Raw genomic sequence first — 13,959 nt, 5'->3', positions numbered from 1 at the left:
AAAGATAAATGGGGAAAGATTAAGAGTTTGGGAGGATAAGGCAGACATGCCACATTCAGGGGTACACCTCTGGCAAATGGAAAAGGTCTACCCAACTTTCTCAAAGAGATTGTTTGCTCCATGAAAAGAATGAGTCAGCTGACATTCTCAGACCCAGGAAGGTGGCAGGTTTAAATAAAAATTCTTAATATTCAATTGAAATGAAGTTTTTAAAAAAGAGATCACATGATTGATAGCTGCTCCTTCATCATTGGTTGCTGTTTATGACCAATTCTTGACTTTTCACGAGAATTAAAATCGTTGGAAAAGTTGTTATATGTTCATTTTGCATAACAGACCTGGATGCTTCGGAGGCCAATGTGTGTATGCTTAACCCTTGTGTATGGTGCACAGTGATGTCGGGGTAGTGATAGGAAGAGGAGAACCAACACAAATCGGTCAACATAGAGTGTGGATTTCAGGATATCCAAAATAACTTGTAAGAAGATCCAAGCCATAAACTGTATGCAATCAAAATTAAGAGGAAATGGGGAGTAGAATTTCATATAATCTGATGGTTGGGTAAGGAAGAGATATGAAGGAACTAATAGATTGGAAGGTGATATTCAGAGTAACCCAATGGACATCGTCGATGATAAACACGATAGCAGCTGTGCATTGCAATTGAAAGAAATTAATGTTGAAGGTGGTAGAAGAGGTTACAACAAGATATGGCCCTAAGACTGATGCCTAAACCTTTCCATGTAGGTTTAATGCTGTTACTTGCACACCAGTCCAGTGAGCCTTATTTATGAACCACTGCAAACTTGCCTTTGCCATGAAAGCAATGGAAGGACAACAAATATATTTTGTGAAAAAATATGAAACGTAGGATATGAATAGTCCTTCTGCAAACTGCAGTCTTTAAAAGGTACCTGAATATCCAAAGAATAAAAATAATTATAGATCAGTTTAAATGGATACAAGAGGGAAATAAAGCCACATTGTAAGGCAGCAGATATACTTGAGACCCTTCTTCTCTGTGGTTTCCTCATGGTAGGTTATTTACTCATACATGCAAAAAGAAAAACATACCCACAAAACTAGAACAATGTTTATACGGTACAATTTACCTGCAGCGCTCCAAGAAGATCATACATGTTCACAGGTGGTAGAGAAGCTAGCATGTCTTCACCAGAACAGGCTAAAAGAAGGGCTGCCTGCTGCTCTGCATCATCTGCTGAGAAGTGGGGACTTGAATTCTGTCCTGAAGATAGCGCTATACCTGGAAGAGGGCTACAACAAAAGAAGAAATTAAAGAAAATCGATAATGCTTGGACAAACATGTTACTACCGTTTTGGAAGATGGAAGGAAATAGTCATAAATTAATTTGTACATCATGAAATGCAATACAGTAAATTCCGATTATCCAAAATCAGATTATCTGAAATCCTCAGTTATCCAAAAGTTTTTTTTTAAATTTGGATAAATGAGGATATCCAAAATGAATCAAAAACCCTCATTTATCTGAAATTTTTACCAGAGTTGAACTGACCGGAGGCATCGGGTTCCCACTGCAGGCAGCAGCGGACCTTGGGCTCCTGGTGGGAGCAGCAGCAGACCTCGGGGTCCCAGCAGTGGCGGGGACCTCAAAGCTCCTCGGCAGGAGCAGGACTCTTGGGCTCCTGGCACGACTGGGGGCTCGATGGGGAAGTGTCAGTGATCACAGTGGCCAGCTTTTTTTTTCTGGTGAGAATTAAACATTATTTTATGCTTAAAAAGCCTTATCTTGCTTCTTGTTTAAACACTGTTACAAGCGATGTGCTGTTGCTACTGGGCTGTTTTTGAAAAATTACCAGTTCCCCGAAAAAAATCGTTTATCCGAAATAGGCCCAGTCCCAACCATTTTGGATAATCGTAGTTACACTGTAATAGCAGCTGGAGCATGAAAATATCAAGTTATTTTAAAGGCTGTTTTTCTCTATGTTTTAAAATTCTTTATTGCAGAAATTTCAAGTGAGTTTTAATTAAAACAATCATTACAGGTACACGATCCTTTATCCAGACATCTAAAATCCGGAAAGCTCCAAAATCCGGCAAGTGGGGACCGCCAGTTGGGGGAGGCAGCCAAGGGACCAGCGATTGGGGGAGAGAGTGGATACCACAGCACAATTCAGGTGGGCTTTCCAAAATCTGGAGAAATCCAAAATTCGGAACACACTGTCCCCCAAGGGATCCAGATAAAGGATCATGTACCTGTACTTTAAATTAGTTTAAAACATAAAAAAAATAAAAGAACAGACAGCAGGTCACATACTGTCAGTGGACAAGAAAAAAGACATTGCTACATACCCCCATACTGCAGAAAATCATGCACACAATGCAAAAATGTTAAAATGGACTGAATTTGCCTTCCAAAACCTGTTGACTTATCCGCTTCTTGGTGCCCCGACGGCTGTTTGGGGGCCTATAGATTACTCCCAGCACAGTGATACCTCCCTTCCTATTTCTGACTTCCACCCACACCAACTCAGTGGACACTCCCTTTGCAGCTTCCTCCCTTTCTATAGCCATGATGCTATCCTTGACCCGTAATGCTACTCCCCAACACCCCCTAACTACTACCTATGCTGTTCATTTTAAAGCACCTAAACCCAGATATCTGCATCAGCCAATCCTGCCCATCCTCCAGCCACGTTTCTGTAACAGCCATAACATCATAGTTCCCAATGCTGATACATGCTCTAAGTTCATCCCCTTTATTCCTAACTTTGGAATAGACACACTTCAAACACTCTAACTGGCTACATTTATGTTTTGTCCCCTACCTGCCCTTCCTCACCAACTCAAAACACATGGCATAATGACTTTGACCTCCTGCCCTATTCTCTGCACTCATATACTGTTTCCACCCCCCAACCAAACTAGCAAACTTTTCCACCAGGATATTTGTCCCTTTCCAGTTTAAGTGCAGCACATCCTTTTTGTACAGGTCAGACCTTCCCCAGAAGAGATCCCAATGATCCACAAATGTGAACCACTGCCCCAACTCTTCACCCATGCATCCATCTTGGGCATGTGGCACAGGCAGCAATCCCAAGATTACCACCCTTGAGGTCCTACTTTTTAAACTTATTTCCTAACTCCCTATATTCCCTATTCAGGACCTCGTTCCTACTCCTATCTATGTCATTGGTCCCCACGTGGACCACGACATTTGGCCGCTAACCTTCCCCTGGCAGAATGTTATGAACTCGATCAGAAACGTCCCTGACCCTTGCACCTGGGAAGCAACATACCATCTGGGAGCCTCAATCTCATAAACAAAACCTCCCATCTGCTCTCCTAACCAACAAGTCCCCAATTACCATAGCTCTCCTCTTCTCCCTCTTCTCCCTCTTCCCTTCTGAGCCAAGGGACCAGCCTCTGAGCCACAGACATAACCATTATGGCTTGTCCCTGATAAATCGGCCGACCAACCGTATCCAAAACAGGGGAGGAATGGCCACAGGGGTGCTCTGCACTGTCTGTCTATTCCTCTTACCTCTCCTAACAGTCACCCAATTACCTATCTCCTGACATTTGTGGTGGGGAGGGTGGGTGACTGTCTCCCTGAAGCTCCTCTCTATAATTTCCTCTGCCTCCCAAATAATCCAGAGTTCATCCAGCTCCAATTCCTTAACTCGATCTTCCAGGAGCTGCAGCTGGATGCATCTCTTGCAGGTGTAGTCATCAGGGTCAATTCTGCTATCCCAGATTTCTCATATCCTGCAATCAAAACATTCTTCTTCTTCTTTGGCTTGGCTTCGCGGACGAAGATTTATGGAGGGGGTAAAAAGTCCACCTCAGCTGCAGGCTCGTTTGTGGCTGACAAGTCCGATGTGGGACAGGCAGACACGGTTGCAGCGGTTTCAGGGGAAAATTGGTTGGTTGGGGTTGGGTGTTGGGTTTTTACTCCTTTGCCTTTTGTCAGTGAGGTGGGCTCTGCGGTCTTCTTCAAAGGAGGTTGCTGCCCGCCAAACTGTGAGGCGCCAAGATGCACGGTTTGAGGCGTTATCAGCCCACTGGCGGTGGTCAATGTGGCAGGCACCAAGAGATTTCTTTAGGCAGTCCTTGTACCTTTTCTTTGGTGCACCTCTGTCACGGTGGCCAGTGGAGAGCTCGCCATATAACACGATCTTGGGAAGGCGATGGTCCTCCATTCTGGAGACGTGACCCATCCAGCGCAGCTGGATCTTCAGCAGCGTGGACTCGATGCTGTCGACCTCTGCCATCTCGAGTACTTCGAAGTTAGGGATGAAAGCGCTCCAATGGATGTTGAGGATGGAGCGGAGACAACGCTGGTGGAAGCGTTCTAGGACCCGTAGGTGGTGCCGGTAGAGGACCCATGATTCGGAGCCGAACAGGAGTGTGGGTATGACAACGGCTCTGTATACGCTTATCTTTGTGAGGTTTTTCAGTTGGTTGTTTTTCCAGACTCTTTTGTGTAGTCTTCCAAAGGCGCTATTTGCCTTGGCGAGTCTGTTGTCTATCTCATTGTCGATCCTTGCATCTGATGAAATGGTGCAGCCGAGATAGGTAAACTGGTTGACCGTTTTGAGTTTTGTGTGCCCGATGGAGATGTGGGGGGGCTGGTAGTCATGGTGGGGAGCTGGCTGATGGAGGACCTCAGTTTTCTTCAGGCTGACTTCCAGGCCAAACATTTTGGCAGTTTCCGCAAAGCAGGACGTCAAGTGCTGAAGAGCTGGCTCTGAATGGGCAACTAAAGCGGCATCGTCTACTTTACTGCCTTAGCTATTGACTCCATTAACTCTTACTAATTTAAATTCAAAGATCTTACCTCATTGGAATTAAGCTTGTCCTCAGCCTCTGCTCACAGTAGCCTCATGAGCCAAAGCCTCCAAGTCCCACTCCTACCCTAAGGCCAACATATACACGCCACTCCTCTTGAGCTACCCTTCTTTTTATTTGTCATTCCTTCTTATCTTAATTACTCCTCCTGACAATCACCATCTGGTTAACTCTTAACTTGCCTTCCACTCGCTTTTTTAACGGCATAGTATGTACACTCCCAGCTCTCTCTCTCTCTCTCTCTCTCTCAGAAAGGTCCCAAGATGTCTGTGACCCAAGTCCTGCTCCATTCACTTTTTATTTTGCATACTCAAATTTTTTATCACTCAAAAGTATGCACATCAGGAAGGGTCTCCAAAATATCACAAATATTTCTTATGAGTTTATTCTTAGCAGGTGTTACACTGAAATCCTACAAACCATAAGACATCAATGAAGACCAATGTCCTGAAAGTTTGTCTGCAGTATCCCACTTTAGATTTGTTTCTGCTGTGCCCTTTTATTCCCATTTAGACTGAGAAAACTCAAAAGACCTTTATATGCAACCCCTCCCTAGCTTTCCACTTTTTAAATACTGCTACATCCCTCAACAATGGAAAGAGAGCTCTCATCAATTTGAATTCCTAGGTCTAGAGACCAGGAACTATATTTAAATAAAATATTATAATACCATCAAATTGCCAGTTTTAACTTCAGTTTTGTATTTGGGCAGCAAGTGAATAAACTATAACTATTTAAATGGGTATTTCATAATAAATTCTGCAAAAGAACACACATTTCAAATAAAAACCATTTTTCAACACAAATTTCAGAATTATGCCCAGTTGTCGCAAAAATCTTACTCTTTCTTATTTCTTCCTTTGGCTTTAAATGAAGTACAGAACGTAGCCCAGTTCAGATTTAGTTTCTCATTTATTAAACTGAGACCTCTTGGCACTATCACATGAATATAAAAGACCATCATGTCACATATTTCACGACTATTTCAAGAGCTGTCTTGCAGATTGCCTGCTGCATTTCCCATGTTATCACAGTGACAACAATTCAAACATTTCAGTAGTTGCAAAGAGTTTGTTCTATGGCAATGGAAGGCATAACACAATTGCAAATGTTTCTTTCCCATCAGCAGCAATATATAGAGCAACTTTATTTTGCACCTTGTGGAAGAAATTTAATGCAAAGAGATGTTGGCAAACAGCCCATTTTAATACAGCACCTGGACCTGACTATGTTTAGCAAAACATATTATTTGGAAGCTAAGTTGTAGCCTTAACTGTGGTCAAGGACGCTAACAGTGGTTAATGACATTTTTCTTACAAAAAGTTAAAACTAAGGTTTTAATTAAAATTGTGATCAATATCTAGATATACTTTGCAATAGTTTTATTCCATGATATAATCATAATTTCTGTAAGAGCTTGTTTGTCTCTCTTTATAAATATAAGTGCTTGAAAAAGTAGATTTTATAGTTGGTAAGCAGTGGAGAGTACTGCCTGCTATCATGTAAAATAAAGTCTGTGAAACGATACTCGAGGTCTCCGAGAGGTTAGTTTAGTTGGCAAACATGACAAGATTAAAATAAATGCAGAGATAAAGAGCAGTGATGAAATTCTACTATTGACAATTTATGCTACTTTCAAATTTAATGGATTTCCCTTACAAATACACTATTACATCATTTTTTTCCTCATTTTATTTTCTCCACAGAATTAACATGTTGATATATATTTCATACTTCATGTAATGCAGAGGCAGCACCCACCACCTGGTGGCACTGCTGCACTCCTGTTCAGAGGACACACTGTCTGTCAATCAGGGTCAAAGAATCACCCCAAGCCATCAAGGTGACCCTTGCGATTGGCCCACCTAAATCACCAGGTGCTGCAGTCCAGGCAACCTGTTCACCTCAGCCCTGACCCTCACTCAATTGGCCCAAGTGAATCACCTCAGCTGACCCCTGCTGAGCCCCTGCACTTGGCTTCAAGCCATTAGCTACAGCAGCCAAAGGGGCCCAGACTACCCTGAGTGATTGCACCCCCCCCAACTACTGCCTGAAGAACTATAAAGTACCATGTGCCCCTTTGTTCTGCCTTTTTGGACTGCTCGTGGCACACAAGTAGCACCTTTCACACTAGGTTGGGGTGAGTCTTGAGGCCAGGTAGCAAGACCCATGTCCGTACCGGTCAAGGGGTGGAACATAGGAACATAGGAAGTAGGAACAGGAGTAGGCCAAAAATGGCCCATCGAGCCTGCTCCACCATTCAATACGATCATGGCTGATCTAATTTATGACCTAACTCCACCTACCTGCCTTCTCCCCATATCCCCTAATTCCTCTATCATGTAAAAATTTATCTAACCGAATTTTAAATATGTTTAATGAGGCAGCCTCAACCACTTCCCTGGTTAGAGAATTCCAAACATTCACTACTCTCTGGGAAAAACTATTTTTCCTCATCTCTGTCCTAAATCTACTCCCCCGAATCTTGAGACTGTGTCCTCTCGTTTTAGTTTCCCCGGCCAGCTCAAAAAGCCTTCCTACATCTATCCTATCCATACCCTTCATAATCCTATATGTTTCTATAAGATCTCCTCTCATTCTTCTGGCACGTAGTATCACCTTGTTCCTAACTGTTGAATGTATATGTTCATGTAATTTCCCCCAGTCTTCTGTCAGTTCCTCTCTTGTTATCCAAAGTGTATATTTACCCTTTGCGTATTGTATATGTGTGTAGAGGTTTGCCTAGCATATTGACCCTGTTGTCTCGTTTGCATCCCCAAAATAAATGTGTGCTTTTTACCTCAACTTTGGTCTGATTCTTAACCTGTGGGACCCACACGAACCTGAACAACACTTCACTTACCAGTCAATAATATTGTTGTATGCAATAATGCTGTTCTTTAAATATGGTTGGGGATTAATACTACTTCCAAATGCATATTTGAAATGTCCATCACGTAAACGATACGACCTCCTCCTGGATATCACTGCTGTCAGGATGTCCTTTAGATGATTCTGGTGGAAATACAAATTTGTGAACTAAATCAGAAAACTCTGGAAATACTCACTGCAGAGAAAAATCAGAGTTAAAATTTCAGAATGATGATTTTTCATATTCCTGAATTCTGCTGTGTTTAGCCATTCTGAGGGTCACTCCATGCTGTAATTGTTATATGGTTATATAGTTAATAACTACATAATTTTTTCAACCTTGTATTTTATATTGTGTTGATCTAATCCCACATGTTAGTTCCATAATCTTCCCAAAACCACATTTTAAAAAGATAACTGAAAACACAGCACTAAAATTTGCAAGTCTGTTGAGGTCTACATACAATGTGCTAACTAGCTGGGAAGCATATGTTGAATAATAATGTCAGGATCCTGAATGTCACCATACAACTGCATGGTGTAATGTTATACTGTAAGTAAGTCTTAATAATTGCCACCCATAAAACAAACAAAATTAAACTGACATTTGGCAAAACCACATTCCAACCTTCAAAACATTTCAAAAATTAAAATCTAAACAAGTTTAAAAAAATGTTTTTGTGGCGGCGCACATCTCTGTGAGCGAACTGGCCCCGTTTGTACCGCTGAGCTGGTGGGTCAGCTGCAGAAGATGGTGCCGTCAGGGCTTGCTCACTGCCTCGTGGCTTAGGCCACTGCTCGCGCCCCAGGCCACGTGATGACATCACCGCTGCGTGGGGCAGAACTCTTATTGGCCTTAAAGGGGCATGCACAAAATTCAAATAAACAGTTCTACTGGAAACCCCACCGAGTCTAGTGGTGTTTTCTGTGTGTAGCAGCCGCTACATTATTTTGATTTATAAATGCTCATTTTACAAATTGTCTCCATGTCATTGGCTTTTTGAAGTCTTCAATTTGCCATGTCATTTTTCTATATAATGAATGGTGCATAGAAATACTTTATAACAAATCACTGCCAGCATCTTTCCTGGAGCATGGCTCCCTTGATATTCTCCAATTCCACTGTGTTGTCAAAAGGCCCTTTAAGGTGGCCTGAAGACCCCCTTATAAAGCCGCATAATCTCCCCCCTTGTGACTAAAGACATACTCACCTGAATGCAGCAGAAATGCCTCCAAGGTAGGGATAATCAGCAGAGCGCGGAGCTCTGCCAATACACCTGAATGTGCAGCTGCTGTAAGCAGCTGCCTGGGGGCGGGCTGATAACTCCATCAGCCTGCGTCCCAACTCCCCACTGCCTGACAGCCTCCCGCACCGCTGGGGAGGGGAAGTTTGTGGGGGTTGGCAGGGCAATGGCGGCCGGTGCAAGCTGACAGCCTGGCTGGCCGCTCCTGAACCAAGACCGCTCTCCGCGGCTAAAAACGCAGCATAGCAGTGGCGGGTTTCCCTACCCATAATCCCCCATGCAGCTGGAACTGTTGTGGAAACACAGAGCAGTTCCACCTGCATGGGAAATTATGGTTAGGGAAGATGGCCATTGCTATGTCGCATATTTATGAAGGATGGCACTGCAGCACCAGTCGCTCCACCTCCATCAGATTCTGAGGTGCTATGAGATGCCTCTGGCTATGAATAGGCCCTTTCAGATGAGCCAGGTAACGCTGTAGCAGCCTTTTAGGGCTGCCACCTGAAAGGTGCGTTCACAGTTTTAAATCCACTCCTGACACAGGCCTCAAGGAGGAGGATCCACCTGAAATGGCTCAAAGAGATTGATAAGTTGGACTTGTCTTTGTAAATTACTGCAATGCATTTTGTGCTCCATTCAAGATAACTTCAAAGTGGCCCAGAGGTTCTCAAGAAGATATTTCTGCAAAGATAATGACAGCAGTAACCATTAACATTAAGCTGGATATAATTAACAAAAGTGAAAAGGAGAATATTTGGTGAACTTTAGCCATTCATTAAATCTTGTCATATCAATAAGTAAATTACCCTAAACAATATTGACAAAATAAACTTTAACAGAAGCAGCAGTCACCATTTCAGTGAATCAAATTAAGTATGCCTAAAATGCTACAACTGAAGGAGGCCTCAGGGCTCAATGCAATTATTGGGAAAGAGTGACTTTGAATTCAGTACCTCCAATGCATGTACCATTGCAGTTACTGCATCTTCAGAGACATTGTCCAATCCGCATTCATATGCTGTTACTATCATTCGACCTTCTAGTTGTCCTCTTGTAGGAAGTACCATGGTATGAGTACAAAATTTCACATCATCCTCCTCTTGTGGATCTTTTACCACAAAGTGCTGTGCCCCTGATAAAGGATTCTGTGCTTGAAAACGATGCTGGTGGAAAATGCACATAACATGAGACTCAAACTGCATAAAGTCAGCTTAGTTTAATTCTTAAAGACCCACAGAATTGCCAAATAAATGGAACACATAAATGTGTTAAAAAATTCAACAGGTCACGCATCATCTCTAGGAAGCAAAGAGTAACCAACATTTTGGGCCTAAGCTCTTCGTCAAGGTATGAGCAACAACCAAGCAAGTGTCTGAATAAAAAAAAGTGGTAGTAGGCACGGAGAAGAGGAGGGAGGAAATGTCAGGGGGAGCAGAGGCTAACAGGCAAGAGGTCATAGGAGGTTACAGGTGGAAGGAGAGAAGACTGGGTGATCACATGATGGTAGACGAGAGTAGAAGGGATAACAGAGGAGGGGCAGTGAGGGAGACTCTTACAGAGCTCCCTTCAAAGATAGGAGAACATCTTCAGGGTAGGCATCCCTCAAAGAGACTTTGTAGTGAAGCAGCTAATGGTGTTAAACAAGAAAGTCTGCAGATGAGGAATCAAGTGCAATACACAAATGTCCTGAAGAAACTCAACAGGTCACACAGCATCTATAGGAAGTAAAGGGCAACCTATGTTTCAGGCCAATTAAATGGTCTGTTTACATCTGCATGATGTATTGAAAGAAATGGGATCTGGTATTAACTTGACAAGAATTGATTAGAACTGACTATTTGTAAAACTACATTGCTTCTGTACATTCAGAAACAATAAAAAAGATCTCCATTGTAACCAGTGCAGTTCTTACTAATTCATATTTGTGGAGGGCCAATCCCATTGATCCTCTGCATCCATGATTGAGGCAGGACCTGATACTGTACAGTCCAGATCCCTATCCCCTTTTCAAATCCACACAACCTGATATTCAGAGACTTTCAAAAAGTTTATGTAATTGGGGGAAAAAAGGGAACCAAAACACATCAAGTTCCTTCAATTCAATGCATTTATTAACTAATGAAAAATAAATCTTGTTTTCCACATTCTCCAGGCCTAGAATAAATGAGGTCTCCAATCCCATATCGAGGTTGGTGAAGTGCTGGGTGACTACAATTCCTGCTTTGTTTTAAATATTTGTGTCGCTATGATTTTTATTTCGTGATCATTCCTTGATGGCAACAAGGTTCAAAATGTATATAATAAAAGTTCAAAATACAAATACAATAAAATGCCACTGCCAGAGATATTACACAACACCAACTCCACCTACCCTCCCACAGGGACTACTGCTATTTCCATGAAGGCCCAACTCCTACCCTAGATTAGCAGTCATATTGGCATTTTGTAGCAATTGGAAGAGCAGCGACAAAAAGGATTACACAGCAAACGTGACAGAGAAACAGACTGTTTGATCCAATTGGTTCATGCTCCATCTAAGCATCCACCCATCTTTTCTGATCTAAATCCATCTCTAGTCACAATATATGTGAGTGATTTTAACTATGAAATCAAAACAATTTCTAAATTTACAGACAATACCAACAAATTGGGGATGGTGTGATTTGATTTGATTTCAAATTTATCATCAGAGTGCACAAATAACATCAAACAACCCTGAGATTTTTTTTCTTGTGGGTGAGACAGAATTAACACTTATTGGTAGTACACTTATTGGTAGTACAAAAAACTGTAATCAATATACACATGTAAACAAATCAAGAAATGTAAACAAAATGACTGTAATAGAGAGAGAGAGAGAGAGAGAGAGAGAGAGAGAAAAAAATCAATAAAGTAAAATTCCTTAAACAAGTTCATGATTTAGTTTGCCATTGAGGATTCTGGTGGTGTAGGAGCTGGTGCGAGTCTTGTGGCACCTATACCTCTTTCCTGATGGTAGCAGCGGAATCAGAGCTTGTGGGCCCTTGATAATTGCTGCTGCTCTCCAATGGCAGTGTTGCCTATACATGTTCTTGATGGTGGGGAGGATTTTGCCTGTGACGTCTTGGGCAACGTCCATTACATTTTCTGGGCTTTATGCTTTGGGGTAATGGTGTCCCTATACCAGACTGTGTTGCAGCTTGTCAGCAAACTTTCCACCACACTTCTGTAGAAATTTGCCAGAGCTTCCGATGTCATACCGAACCACTGGTCTGGTCACAAAATCCTGAGGAGAACTGCAACAGATTGCAGGAGAGCAATGATGTCCTATCTTTCCCTTAATGGCCATATTTCTAGCATAATCATTTTTATTGCTTAATAAAATACTTTACTATTTTAGATTGCCTTATAATTTAACTTTCTTGTGTTCTTTTGCTATCTTATTTTATTTTTAACTTCTTCAATAATGCTCCTGCGCACTCTCTCAGTGTACATTGTTTTGCTGAATGTACCTAATACATGCTTCTTTTCTTGCCCTCAATCATGCCTTTATGTCATTATTCGTCCATGGAGTTTCAGGAGTCTTTACTTGGTTCTCTTCAATTATACAAAAGAAAAATAATTTTATCAAAGAGTCTTCCAAAAGAAAACCCACAAGATTTAAGTTAGATTTCTAGTAGCCAAAAGAAAAATAATTGTGAACAGGGTGAAAATAACTCACTTCAAATTTTGCCCGGAGGGATGGAAACTTTTTTTTGCTTTTAGGTTTACCAGGTTTAGCAGCTGATTGACTGTTCCATGATAGAGAGGACGTTCCTTCTGAAACAGGGACAGTACAAAGGTAAAATAAGTAGACTTCACATTTTTCAAAAAATGGAACCTTTGCTAAGTCTAAATGATCATTTATTGTATGCATCTCACCAATAATTTAGGAGCCATCAGTCAGATCAAGGCAATTTAACAAGAAAAAAATTCATTATCATGCATATTTTCCACATTATTTAATACCATGCAGGAAAGTCCTGCTGCGATGCTCCAGCCTGCGGTAGGGTGGAAGAAAGGGTTGAATGGTTGATGTCAGTTGTCAGAGCAGGGTGAAGGCTGGTGACTAGCAAAAGGTTCAAATGAGAAATTTAATTGAGACAATGATCCTGAAAATACCATGAAAGAGAAGAAAAAAAAACAAATCCTAGTTGAGTGATGTACATGGCTGGAAAATATGATTGACTGAAATAGTTGAATTCACCATCGTCCAGAATATGGCTCTGCTATTTCTCGATAGCAAATAAAAACAAAATTGGAAGTGGGATTGTCTGTAAATATTCAGATAAGCATTAAAACAGAAAATGTTTGCTCAAAAGGTTGCAATCTCATTTACCTGGAGCTGACACCATGATCTGACATCTAGTGAGGATCGCAAGCAAGAAGTCATTATGGGAATGCACTGGAAAACAAAATTAGTTTTTCTTTTAGTAAAATCATACTTCATCTAGCAATTGAGATCCAAGTAATCATCACAGAAAACTTCTCATGGATATTATTTTTTTGTCTAAATTATCCATCAAAGATTCTGTGGCAACCCAAGTCCTCGACAAAAGTTTCTGAAACAAAGAAAAAACTGCCAATTCTGAGAAAAAACCCAGAAATATTCAGGTTAGCCAAGTCTTTTTGGGTTGCATATTATATCCCTGTAAGAAACAAGAATTCGACTTAAATATAAATTGATGAACCTGAAACTCAGAAATACAAGCTAGCTCAACTTTAGCCCAACTAGGAGGTTGTGTAGTATCTAACATCCTATTAACAAATTTTAATTGCGCAGCCTCGTAATAATTTTGAAAATGAGGCAATTGAAGTCCTCCTAAGGCATATTTCCAAGTCAGCTTCTGTAATGCTACCCTAGCTAACTTTCCTTTCCACAAAAAAACCCTCTCATGTATATTATTTTTTATCTAAATTATCCATCAAAGATTCTGTGGCAACCCAAGTCCTCAACAAAAGTTTCTGAAACAAAGAAAAAACTGCCAATTCTGA

General features: G+C 41.3%; 1 protein-coding gene across 1 annotated transcript in view; it reads right to left on the bottom strand.

The window, feature by feature from the left end:
• Positions 1 to 13,959, bottom strand: part of tada1 (transcriptional adaptor 1) — a 54,991-nt gene that overhangs the window by 16,249 nt on the left and 24,783 nt on the right. Inside the window, exons 3-7 of the mRNA XM_069937511.1 lie at positions 13,304 to 13,369; positions 12,647 to 12,744; positions 9,900 to 10,109; positions 7,695 to 7,846; positions 1,113 to 1,275 (exon numbers count right to left, since the gene is read on the bottom strand). Coding sequence (XP_069793612.1) covers positions 1,113 to 1,275; positions 7,695 to 7,846; positions 9,900 to 10,109; positions 12,647 to 12,744; positions 13,304 to 13,369 — 689 coding nt within the window. The remainder of the gene's footprint in view (positions 1 to 1,112; positions 1,276 to 7,694; positions 7,847 to 9,899; positions 10,110 to 12,646; positions 12,745 to 13,303; positions 13,370 to 13,959) is intronic.

This window comes from Narcine bancroftii, chromosome 5, assembly GCF_036971445.1.
Source record: "Narcine bancroftii isolate sNarBan1 chromosome 5, sNarBan1.hap1, whole genome shotgun sequence".
In the NCBI taxonomy this organism is placed as follows: domain Eukaryota; kingdom Metazoa; phylum Chordata; class Chondrichthyes; order Torpediniformes; family Narcinidae; genus Narcine; species Narcine bancroftii.
The sequence above is the reverse complement of the archived record's forward strand: the minus strand, read 5'-3'. Positions and strand labels throughout refer to the sequence as shown.